The 13,020-nt window shown below is 46.6% G+C and overlaps 1 protein-coding gene across 1 annotated transcript; it reads left to right on the top strand.

The window, feature by feature from the left end:
• Window positions 1-1,270: 1,270 nt before the first annotated feature.
• On the top strand, window positions 1,271-5,545 carry RBM43 (RNA binding motif protein 43; the record flags this gene model as incomplete). The annotated part of the gene is made up of 5 exons (XM_080346978.1): window positions 1,271-1,451; window positions 3,012-3,061; window positions 3,922-4,120; window positions 4,639-4,733; window positions 4,811-5,545. 5 exons carry the CDS (start codon window positions 1,271-1,273, stop codon window positions 5,543-5,545), a joined length of 1,260 nt encoding a protein of 419 aa, XP_080203104.1.
• Between the last annotated feature and the right edge of the window lie 7,475 nt (window positions 5,546-13,020).

Here is a 13,020-nt window from a genome sequence, read left to right as displayed (position 1 = left end):
GTGTAGGGGAGTAGAGAGAAGCTACAGGTGTTGAGTAAATAAAATCAAGATGGGCCTTTAAGTAACATTTTAAGACAATCAGTATTTTTAAATGTCTCCATGTTCTCTCTGATGAGTTGATGATACTGTTTACATTTTAAAGCAATAGTGGTGCCATATAAAGGCTGGAAAACAGTTTTAATGATGAAAAACAATACAGATTTCAGGTGATGCTTCTATAAATGGTGATATCCTTGTTTCTACCTACCAGAGTAAATTTCTCTTTGACTGGAAGTTTGAAGAGCTGTGACTTTTTTATGCCCATCCTTCATTCAAGTACTTCACATCTTCATAGCTGCAGTTCCCACCATGAGCAAACCTCAGTGTCCAGGCGGTCAGAGGGCCCTGGTGTAGGATGGGGTGGATGCCACAGTGGCCGTACATGTTCAGTAGAGCCTTTGGTCACCTTGTCGGTGTGTGAGGAGCCGGGTTGGGCAGCCCCGTGCTGAGGAGACACGGTCAGGGGTATCAGGAATCACAGAATCGTTTTGGTTGGAAAAGACCCTCAAGATCATAGAGTCCAAACATTAACCAACTCTGGCCCCAAACCATGTCCTGAGAACCTCATGTCCGTCTGTCCAGCCCTCCAGGATGGTGACTCCAGCACTGCCCTGGGCAGCCTGTTCCAATGCCCCACAGCCCTTTGGGGAAGAAATTGTTCCCCACATCCAACCTCAACCTCCCCTGGGCAACTTGAGGCCGTTTCCTCTGCTCCTGGCGCTTGTTCCTGGGGAGCAGAGCCCGACCCCCCTGGCTCCAAGCTCCTTTCAGGCAGCTCAGAGATCAGAAGGTTTCCCCTCAGCTCCTGTTCTCCAGCTGAACCCCCAGGTCCCTCAGCCGCTCCATCACATTGTGCTCCAGCCCCTCACCAGCTCCGCTCCCTTCCCTCCACTCGCTCCAGCCCCTCACGGGTTTTCTCGGCGTGAGGGGCCCAACACTGTCCGCAGGGTGAGAGGTGCGGCCTCACCGAAGGACAAGCCCGGCACACCGGTCACGGTGCGTTGCCTCGGGAGGCGGCGCCCCCGGACCCCGGGGAGCTCCGGCCATTTCTGGTCAGAACCAGGAGGGATTTCGCTTCCCCCGGGCGGCGGGAGGCGGGACCGACCCCCCCGCCCCTCACCCCCGGGGGCGCAGGAGCCGCCGTTTCGGTTTCGGTTTCACGGCCGCGCCGGGACAGGCCGAGCCCTCCCGCTCCTCGCCAAATTGGGGACACCGCGGCGGAGCCACCGCCATGGCAAGTGCGGGGGGGGCACGGCCGTGTGGGGCGCGGGGCGGCGGCGACAGCGACCCGCGGAGGGGCCGGGGGGGACCCACGGGGGGTCGGAAGGCGCGGGGGCGGCCGGCGGACGCGCAGCGGCGCTGCCTGGGCTGCGGGTCGGGCCGGCCGGGGCGGGGGCAGCGGCTTTGGCCTGGTAGGGGCTCCCGAGCGTTCAAAACGATGGCCAAGTGAATAAAAAGGGAATTGTGTCCGTCCCCCCGCTGGTAAACACCCGGGGCTCAGCAGCGCTGCAGCCGTCGGCCCCGGGCTCCCCTCGTCACTGGGAGGGCTGATTTCCTTCCCAGAATCACACAGAACCCCAGAGTGTCAGGGGTTGGAGGGCCCTGTAAAGCTCATCCAGTGCAATCCCCCCATGGAGCAGGAACACCCAGATGAGGTTACACAGGAAGGTGTCCAGGCGGGTTGGAATGTCTGCACAGAAGGAGACTCCACAACCCCCTGGGCAGCCTGGGCCAGGCTCTGACACCCTCACCCCAACAAGTTTCTTCTCATATTTAAGTGGAACCTCCTGTGTTCCAGTTTGTACCCATTGCCCCTTGTCCTATCACTGGTTGTCACCAGAAGAGCCTGGCTCCATCCTCCTGACACTCACACTTATATATGTATATTTTTTTTTAATAACTATGAGAACCGATGAGGTCTGTGGGTAAGACAAGGTTCTTAGGGACATGGGTTAGTGCTAGAGTTAGGTTATGGCTGGACTTGATGGTCCTGAGCGTCTCTTCCAACTGAAATGATTCTATGATTCTAAGTGTTCACAGCCGATCTCTTGTCAGTGTGGATTTGTGCCACATATTTCCCAAGAAACAGTGAACACGTGGCCTGACCGGGCACAGAACGCTGTTGTCACCGCTAGCCAGCAGGGCTGCTCAGAGGAAAAGAATCATTTGGGTTGGAAGAGACCCTAAAGATCATCGAGTCCAACCGTTCCCCCACTCTTGTCCCTGCCCCATGTCCTGAGAACCTCATGTCCGTTTGTCCACCCCTCCAGGGATGGTGACTCCAGCACTGCCCTGGGCAGCCTGTTCCAATGCCCCACAGCCCTTTGGGGAAGAAATTGTTCCTAAATCCAACCTCACCCTCCCCTGGGCAACTTGAGGCCGTTTCCTCTCCTCACTATCACGTCGCAACGTTACCTCCCGCAGCTCCACGTTTCTGTCCAGCAGCAGCCCCTGAACGCAGCCGTGTCAGAGAAGTGATTCAGCACAAACCAACTCTATATTCATGGGATTATTTTTTTTCTAACCCCAATAGCAGGCACAAGCGTTGCTGCAAAACACCAGCTAGCAAGGTGCAAGATGCTGTCTGGCAGCTGAGCGCTCCCGCTCGTGCCCGGGCGGCTTCAGCGTGAGAAAATCCTGCATAAAACCCTGTCAATCTTGGAAGCACCCTGTTTATATTCTCCTCATGTTGTCTCATTAGAACAGAAACTTGCATTCGCACGAACATTACCATCAAAATAATTGCCTAATATAATTAAAGCTCCTGGCTCTTTAAATGTGATGGGTGATAAAAAAAGATCTCAAGTCTTTATGAATGGAAAGCTTGTGTGGTTGCAGAGTCTCATTGAATCTGTCTCCTCACCCCCTTCAGAAACACTGTGGTTGATGGTCCACAAGGTTTTGGATTCACGTCAATGAAGCATTTGCCCCTGGCTTTGTAACTGCTGTGCTCACCCTCATGTTTTATGCAGCCCAGATCCAGAAGAAACTTTGTAAGAGGAGTCTGAAGAATTTAGATGGAGTGACTGACCTCAAGGACAGTTGCTCTGAAGTTATTGACAGTTCATTCCCATGGACACTGCCATGCAGACATACTAATGTATTTTATTTCTTCCAAAAAGTCAATGAACCGTTACAAAATTTACTAAGTGTTCCACTATTTACACAAACTTTTCTGTGATACTCCCACTGAAACATTACTGTTTGTGTCTATTTAATAAGAATGGAAAGAAAACGTGCTTTTCTCAACAAGACATAGATGCAAATCGTATTTAGGATGGGTTTTGTGTTTGCAGCATTGGGAGGCTTGGCTCTGATGAAGATCATGTGTGTAGTCAGATGTTTTATGCACTGCGGGTCTTGGGTGACGGGGATTTTGTTCTTCCCACTTAACAAGGTTTTATACATTTAATAAGTGGAGAGATGAGTCAGATCACAGCCCGAGATCCCAGCTCTCATGAATTTAAGACAAATCTGACCCTTCCAGTCTGCAAAGACAATCCTTATGGAACAGTGCATGCCATGACATTTTTTCATTCCCTTTAAATTTTCAATAGTAGATACAGAGCAAACAACCTTATCAGTGTGACACTGGACCTTTCATTTGAGAAGCTGTTATATTTAGTTCTTATTTTTGTGGCTTTAAGAAGATACTGTGGTAAATTAAACTTAAGGGTGTAAATTAAACTTAAGAGTCAGGATATTTTTTACTGCACGATAATGCAAAGGTGCCTGGGGGAGTCTGGCATTCACTGCAATCTGATTCGGCGGATTAATTAATTAATTAGCTACTAAATGCACGTGTTGTGTGTGCTAAAGGGAGTCGCTTTGGTGATGGCGGGTCCCGCTTTCCTTCACGGTGTGCCGTGTCTCTGTGTGCAGGCTACAGGACGAGCCGCTAAACCAGCGCGGACCGTTGTCGTCGCTGGCGTTCCAGATGGGCTCCTGCACGACGAGGTCATGGCCGACATCCTCGTGATTCATTTCCAGATGTCCAAGAATAACGGGGGAGATGTGGAAGAAGTAACATATCCGACAACGAACAAAGGAGTTGCGTATGTGACTTTTGAAGATCAAAAAGGTATTTAATATACTGTAGTAAATATAGCTGTCCCCCAAAGAATTAGCCCTGGAATGTTAACCTTAAACCAAATTATTTTAAATTGTTAACTAGTACTACAATGTTATAGAGCTGTGAGACCAACACCTCTCTGGTAAGTTTCAGGTAAGTTTAGGTAATCTGGTAAGTTTTAGGATTTTGTTTCTGTTCAGTGAAGTCATGACTGTGAAGGAGCTTCATGCAAAGAGTTTGTTATGTTTGTTTTTAGGAATAAATCTATACCATCCATAACAGGTATGATTTTTGAAGTCAGGCCTTTGAGAATAAGTCTCTGCCAATTCGTGTTGTAAGAAGACAGGCTTCTGTCTCTCTTTGAACAATTTTGACTAATGCATGAAAGTATTGAATCACCTGTGTGTATGTATGGGAGGTTGTTAGGGAAAGCATCGAGAGGAAAAGGCGTATGAAATGCTCCCCCATCAGACTGGCAATGGTGCATTATCTGACTGGGCAAGAAGTGAATCTAGTTTTCTCTTTAGTTGTAGAGAGTGTTCTGAAGAAGGATGAACATCGACTAGAAGACAAGCGGCTGTCCAGATACTACCCGCTGAAAGTAACTCGTTACTGTGAAAATGTAAGCTGATAGTTTATCTAGTTGTGCTTCCATTGCTATGTTAACCATTATTTAACTTCTCTCATTCAAAATTCTAGGTCTTCAGCTCGGTCACGTGTGTCCTTAATATGTCTGTTTTCAAAGATCAATTTGTTGTAGAAGATCTGATAGAAGAACTTAAAAAGAAGAGCACAGCTTTGAGCTTTGGTCCTTTGCAGGCCAATGGGCACATTTCTGTTCAAGGCTCATTTCCAGCAATCACATTGCTGAGAGACTTTCTGTTACTAAAAGCAAAATCCCTTTCGGAGAAGGACAAAAGAGAAGAAAGTAAATCCCATCAGAGAGCAAAGAGGAGGCCACAGCAACACACGGAGACGAGTAATTTTGTTCGTGATGGAGATGGGGAGAAACAAGTGGTGGTTCTTGACACAGGCGTATATCACTACATGAAGTACTTTTTTCCCAGGACATTCCAAGCAAATGATGACGTTGTAATTTCTGACATCACTGATGGTGACATAACTACAGTGTACCTTGAGAATGCTGGAAGAAGGCCTGATGTTGGACAGCTATTAAGAGTCAAAGAGAGAATTGTAAATCAGTCTATAAAGCTCCATAAAGCTTTACGTAAAGAGAGGGTCTACTGTAAGGAGCACACCAGAGATGAAAAGCGGAGATATACACAGGTGTGTGACAGTCTAAAACCCCGTTACCCTTATGTTTTGACCATTCTTTATGGTAATTGCATTGATGTGATAGGAAATCCTCCTGACATTTTTGAATTCATGAAGGAAGTGAACAATAAGATTCAGAATCCGTTTCCAACCAGGTAGAACATTTGCGTTCATGTTGTTTACACATTGTGCTTCTCAGAGACTGTCCTGGTGCAACCTCTGCACCTCTGTCACTGCAGACGTGTCACCTTCCTCCTTCACCACCGTGAGGGTGAACAAGCGTCATGAACCTGAGTTTTGTTTCTGTGTGCAAGGAGATGACCACTGAAAACAGGAGCCTTTATCTACAGAAGGAAGTTCTCATTGTGGGGATGCACAGAGAAGGTCAAGCTTTGACACTGGAGGGGATGGAATGCTTATTCAATTTACTGGCTTCTTATGTCCCAAGAAAGACCTTAGAAGATAGCATTGGAAGTTCTTGACAGTAGAAAATAAGCAAATTTGTTTTCATAGGAGCAATAATGTTTGTTTTGGTTTGTTGTTTTTCCAGCTCTAATGCATCTGCAGCATCCCTTGACAGCAGGCTATTTCCACATGAAAGTATTTCTTTTTTTCTCCACCAATCCAATCAGTTGCTGTAATTAAGAGCAGAAACACCCTTATGCTTTATTAATACTTTCCACTTTTGTTTTTCAGACCAGTGCTAGAGGTTGGGACAGTGGAGTTTCTGCCACCTTTGTAAGATACAGACAATCTAAGGAAGACTTAGTCAACATTAGTTGCTCTCTAAGTGGAACACTGCGTTTCCCTTTGGTTAGGAACCGTATAAATGACTAGAAATAGTCAGGTTTTGATAGGTCTCGATATGTGTGTGGCTAAAAAAAAAATGTGTATTGTTTTAACTTTAAAGAGCTATCAGAACAATACCTGTTTATGTCTCTCTTGCCCTTCATTTTTATTCCTGGGGCTAAATGCCTGTGGTTAACACTGAAGGCTGGTTACAGAATTCCATTTCGGTAAAATCAGGGACAAATCTAGTCCACAGAAACGCAGCAACTTCAGTGTGGTTTTGTTTTTCCAAAGGTAAACTTTTCCTATATCCATTACAAGGGTCCAAATGCCCATCTTAATTTAGGCTTTTTATAAAACCCATTTAGAAAATAACTTTTATTTTGTGATATCAGTGTGTTCAGAATAATTTGTCAAAATTCACAGAGCACCAGCTCTTTTGTGTTACGTACCGGAAAGGTTGTAAGTTCTTATGCCAATAAAGAAATCAGTTATACGAAATATTGTGTCCATGTTCTTTTAACCAACCCCCAGACTTTTGATTGGAAGCCCAAACCTAAAGCCTAAGAATTGTTTTAGGCATTTTCTTGTCATGAATGATTATCAGTTGTGATTATACCAATGAGAGATAAAGTTGTTAAACCAGTGCCAACGCTGTGAATTAAAATATACTATTAAAGGGGGAAGATGATGAGCTTAATTACTTTGCTGCATTGGAAGGGAGGCCGTGGAAGAGCCTCCTTGTGGAGCACAGACAGTTCTCCAGCTCTGGGGTGCTTTGGGCTTAAGCAAAACGGTAAGTTTTTCAACCTTGTAAAAGAGAAAATCCTCTATGAAGGATAATCCTTTTAATGAAATTACTGCTCTTTTTTAGCGTCCCTATTGACCTTTCCTTCTCTTTTCTGAAGAGCCTTATTTTTTTCTGAATCATACCGTTAGTATTTCCTGTTCACTTCAATACAAGTTTCGGGCTACACTGGTAAACCAGTGGCACTGGTGCCAGTTTGAATCCTGACTGGTTACTACTGGCCGAGCGTCGCTTTTTGAGTCAAGTTTGACAAGGGAACAGTTGTCAGCGCTGGGCCAGGAATCACTCGGGTCTTGCCGCCTGGCAAGCAAGTCATTTTTACTGAATGATTTTCAGTCAGAAACTGAAAATCTTGAAAACATCCCAGTTGAATACGATTTTATTGCTGAATTGTGGTTCAGCTCCTGTCCTGATTCACTCGCCGAACCCCCGTTGCTGCCACGTCCTTGGCAGCGCTGGGGCCGGCATTGGCTCCTTGTTCCCCGGTGCTCTCCCATCTGTTCTCTCTGGCTGTCGGTTCGTTGGATAAAAAAAGAGCTTTGCCTTGCTTGGTTTGTGTTTATGGAGAGCTTAGTAAATAGGGATCTGGCTCTGGGGTGGATTAGTAAAGCTCCAGGCTTTCTGGGGCTGGATTTGATGTTGGATTTGCAGCAGCGCTGGCCAGGAACAGCCCATCTTTGTCACCTTTGATGGTTCCTGGTCTTTACTAGTGATAGTAGAGGCTGCGGCACTTACGGCTGTGACTGAGCTACTCTAAGGTTTAACCCCACAGAGGAACCTGCTCTCTGTAGCAGAAAAAAGGCCGTGACCCACCAGCACTCTTGTTTGCTGTAAAAATATAAACAGCATTTCAGCAGAATAACATCATAAATGAAGCACGTATTTGTTCCTTCCTTCATGATGCCGATACCATGGAAAACAATAGATGTTTAGCAAAAAAAGAAAGTCCGATTTTGTCATTACCATGATTACTTAAACAAATACAACTAAACAAATCAGTGTTAGGTCTGGTAAGAGACTTGCCAGCTCCTATTTTCACAGTTATTTTTATGGCAAGCAGAGCACTGCTGTGTCTCGTAAACTCGGCTTGACAAGGGCATTTAGTATTTGTGTGTATTGGAAGATACCTGGGAAACCACATCAGCTGTTATTCCTCAATCTAAACCATTACTGCTGGCTCAGTGTTCTCAGCATCAGATTTGTACTTTTAATTTGAATAGAGAATTTCCTCGTGGGACCTCAACAAAATATTTGTCCTTATTGCTGTGCTGACACCTGCTGCCCTTCACCAGAAGGGGATATGTAACAGTTCAGTTTGTAAAAATACAAAGCCCCATTTTGACTTAAGGCAAAAAGGTCCCAAATAGGAGCAGAATCTGAGCCCAAATCTCGGCGCACCGCTCTGCAGTCAGTGGGGTAAACACTGTTTTCTGTCCCCTGAACACTTGAGGGTTCAAGAGTCAGTTTGACGTCCCTTTGCAGGAAAATATTGCACAATCTGGAGGCACGAGCCGTCTCCTTGTTGACTGGAAGGGATGGGGGAGGTGGATGGAAGAAAAATTAGGGTCCTTTCAACATCACCAACCCAAAGCGCTGCCCTGGCAGGGCAAAGGGAGGGCAAAGCCTTCTTTACCCCCATTCCACCTGAGCATCTGATAATACAAAGTAAATATTTATTCAATTCCTATGGGAAGGAGGTTGTTCCATTAGGAAAAAGCCCTTCCTACAGGTTTAATTTGTGTTATCAAAACTGCCTCTGCCACCTTGGAGTTGCAGTGAAACTTTAGCTGTGTATTGGTTAAAAAAGCACATTCTACAAAAGACCTGTCATGTCTCCTGGAAGATTTAAATGTTTATTTTAAGGCAACTTTTAGGCTTCTGTCTTCACACCCGAGCCTTGGAAGCATAAAACCCAGATGAGAACAGACCATAATTGTCAGCCGAGGGTGGTCGGTGAGTCGGTACCTGCAGCCCACGGGGGTGGGATGGGGATGGTCCCACCAGGGAGAGGAGATGGACTTGGCAGCTTGTGTATCCGGAGGAGCTGTGTCTCGCTTGGCTCCGCTTCGGCTCTCAGGAGGCTCCCAAAAACAAACACACGCGTTCCTGTTGTGTTGCACGTCTTGCGCAAGAGAAAAGCAGCTGGAGAGCAAGGCCAAGCTGACGCCGGGGAAATTCCTTCTCCGTTGCACAAGGTTTCTGTGGGGACTTCTTCCCTCGCATGTAGTGTGGGTGCTGAGTGCTTGCGGGATGTGTGGCTGCCATCCAATTTCATTCAAAATAACTCTTTTCATGTCCTTCGGGCTTTTACCCTCCCATCTGCCGCAGTTACTGATGAAAGGACCTTTTCCATCCCTCTCTTTTGAACTAAGAGCACAGTGAAATCACATGTAGATACTTCATCGTTTTCAGCTACCATTAGAGAATGGGAGTTTTCCCCGATTTCTGCAGCAGGCTGTGTGAAGATAACCAGACAACTTGGCTAAGAGGAAAAAAATAATCATAATGAAAAATAATCATTAATTATTAAAAACAACAACAACAAGCCCACACAACAAAACAAACCACAAACAAACAAACCAACAACCAGAAAAATGGATTCAAAACCACACAACAATCCAGAATTGACAGACCCCGGTCTGGTTGCACTAACTTTTTCCTTAAATTTGCAGAACATCTACTGGCAAACAAATTCCTTTTTCTACTTCCCCTAACACAGCTTTCCTTTGTCTCCTGACACCCACTAATGACCTTTAAAGAATTCTCCTAGAAGTAACTCAGTTAAGAAGAAATACAATACTACCTGTAACGGCAGCCGCCGCTGCTGCTGGAGTGTTGCATTAAAGCCATTTTTTCAGGTGTATTTCCCTGCTCGTTACCGCTATGACCTTTGCGATAGCAGCAGTGCGGATCAGGACCAGCGATGCAGAGTACTTCACCAAAAAGAAGAGCTGTATAAAATACTGGAAAAACAAAGTTCTGTTATCTTTATAAGGTGAAGTAATTTCTTACTCCTTAAATTTCTGCCGCCACGGAGCGTGGTATGTGCAGATGGCAGTGCTGTTGCTTGGACTGAATTGTGCAGGAGAAGGGTGGACTTTCTCCAAGGTAGAAGCTACAGCTGATGGTCACAACTCATCCCCCATCGAGCTATAAGCGTCAGGCTGCACATAGTGCGGATGGAGCTGCACACCCTGTTCTCTAGCCGGGCTCCAGGAACATCTCGATCTTTCTTGGCAAGCTCAAGGGTACCAGAACATGGAGATGGTCCATATCAGGTCAGGTCTGGACTAACAGGTCTGGGTGGTCTGGTCCTCCGGCTGGCCATGAGGAGATGCGCAAGGGCCACCTCTCCCGGCGGGCTGCACCAGCAGGACTTGATCCCATCAGACTTCTCCTGCCATAAACACGGGGAGCACAAGAGGGAGCCAGATGCTTTGCAGCTGAAATCCCCACGTCTCTGCTGGGGTCCCGGTGGCAGGAGGAGCTGCCAGACGCTGGTCCTGCTGTCCCTGAGCTGCTGGAAGCGGAGCTCAGGTCACCTTTGCCTGGAGCAGGTGCTGGGAATGGTCCCTTCCAGCCTTTCTCCGCTCAGATGCTGCTCTGGCAGCACCTTCTTCCAAGGTTATATAAAAATAGGTGAAGAAATCAAGCGCTTCCTGATTTCATACTGAAATTATGGATAGCTGAGATGACCAGAAGCCTGAGTGCTGCTGTAGTTAATCCCTTGTTAAAAATCGTCACAAAATCAGGTGAGCACAACGCGGCACCATGCAGGGTAGATCACCTTTGTGCGTGTGTGAGCTGTAGGGACAACCACCCCATTCCCACTCCATGGAGACAGCAGAGAGTCACCAGAAGGAAGAGCAGGTGAAAACCAGCGGTTCTGTTCTCTGGGGATGATGCTCCCTGTGAAACCCCATCCCCTGGAGGAGAGGACCTGCCATGGAAAGCTGAGCCTAAATCCAGCTTACCTGTACTGCTCTTGGGCTCCTCCAGATCCCACAGGTACAAGGGCTTTGGAGGAGGCACCGGTGGATTCAGGAATTTAACCCTCTCTGCACATGAGAATAACCTATCCCATGTCCCTTTGGAGTTGGTGGGCAGTGCTGCTAAAAAAACATGGCTTTGTTTTTCAATTAAGACACTCTTAAAAAAGAAATTAAAAACCTTCATTTCCATTTTGCTGTGGATTCTGACAAGCTTTTCCTAGCACTATAACAAGAGCAGCAGCTCTCCTTGGTGTTGCAAATAGATGTGTCCTGCCTGGTCTGCACATGGGGACTTATTTTGCAGGAACTCACCATTTTTACAATAGTCTGGGTGCTTCTGGTTATTAGCAGATAGCTCTGGTGCAGATACAACCAGTTCTTAACAACTGGAAAGCTTTAATGCACACAGTAAACACCACCGAGAGCTCTTTTTCCTCCCCTCTAAGTTATATGAACGCTTCCCCCATGAGTTCAGGGATTTGGCATCTCTCTCAGGCATACTTTACATTTTCCAAACTTTCTGAATAACACATTGAGAGACTTAAGCATTTGCACTTGCCAAACCAAATGAGAGAAGAAACGGTTTTGCAGGCTCGTTAATGCCTCGCACTGACAGGCCTGGAGGGGCTGTGATTTTATTTACATAGGGTAGAGAGATGCCTGTGGGGAAGTTCGGTGTTATTTATATAGAGAAGAGATGCTCTTTCAGGAGTGGGGTCTCATTTAGATGTAAAAGGGTCGGGAATGGGGAATACAGTCTTACCTGTGCTTCCAAAAACATGGTCGTAAATGCTGTTTTTGGTAGCAGCTGGAGTATTTTTACCACACGTGGAGCTGTTAAAGTTGAGCTACATCAACCGTCTCACTGCTGGCAGAACCCCTGAGAGCAAATGAGGGTGAATCGGCTGCAAAGAAACAGAAAGCAAAACTTGCAGGTTAAGAAACTCCACAAAATAACAGCATTTATAACAACTACTGTTATCAGTCCTTCCCCTAGACTCTCCTGAAGTCAAAACCAAAATAACTGTATTTATCTGGTTGTTGGCTGGGTGTTATTTGCAGAGCTGTCCCCTGCACCCCCACCGTTGCTCCCCAATGTACCAAAGCAACATGTTTTGAGATTCACAAGCACCCCCCAGCCTGCCCACACCACCTCCCCTCCATCGCTCTCCCCCAGCCTTCACCACCCCAGAGTCATCCTCCCAGCCTCCAGCAGAGCTGATGATTAATTGAAACCAGCTGCTTGGCTCCCTCTCCTTCTTCCCACACCACTTTGCATTCCCATTAAAGCACCCCCACCCACCAGAGCTCTGCTTGCCTTTCTGGAGCACGCAAAAATAAGCCTGGCTTTCACACCTCCCCTCCTCTCTGTGGGCTGGAGCTGTTTGGGTACCAGACATTCACCCTGGTGAACTCAGTGTGCAACATCATCAACCTCAGAGCCACAGAAGGTATTTAAAGTCTCACTGGTTTGGGGCCTGTCTTGCATTCTGAGCTTTTTATTTGTGCTATGTTCTCAGTTTTTAGATGTGGGTAACCTTGAAGAGCCTCCAGACTTGCAGTACTGCCATAGGAATCACATATTGAATACTTATTAAAATATGCCAGTCTCAAGGATGATATTTATCTTACCAGAACTGGGTGTGCGGTGTTCAGTGGGTTCCTGAAGCTGACTTTACAGCTGTTGGGGCTGGCCAGCCTCCTCTGAAGGGTAATTTGTCCCACTTTGGAACAGGTGAAGTGCAGTCCTCTCTACAGACAGCAACATCCACAGCCTTCCTTACTGTGCACGCTGTCTAGATGAACAGCACAGATAACAAACTTTGGATAGTTCTGGACTCTTGCTGTTTATATTTAGGGAAATCTTTTGCCTCTACTCACCCACCTGCTTTGTTGCCCAGTTGGGAATGCAGAGGAAGGCACCAAAGGGCTGGTGGTGCCTCTCCTGCAAGAGCCTCTGCTTGCAAAATGCATCCAGTATCATCAAAGCCAATGTGTAAAAGTGTCCTTGTGTTTCCAGTTTCCATATAGTGTGTTTGCTGCAA

Source organism: Nesoenas mayeri (assembly GCF_963082525.1).
Source record: "Nesoenas mayeri genome assembly, chromosome: 6".
NCBI classification, from domain to species: domain Eukaryota; kingdom Metazoa; phylum Chordata; class Aves; order Columbiformes; family Columbidae; genus Nesoenas; species Nesoenas mayeri.
Note: the sequence above shows the minus strand (reverse complement) of the source record. Positions and strands in the feature narration are given on the sequence as shown.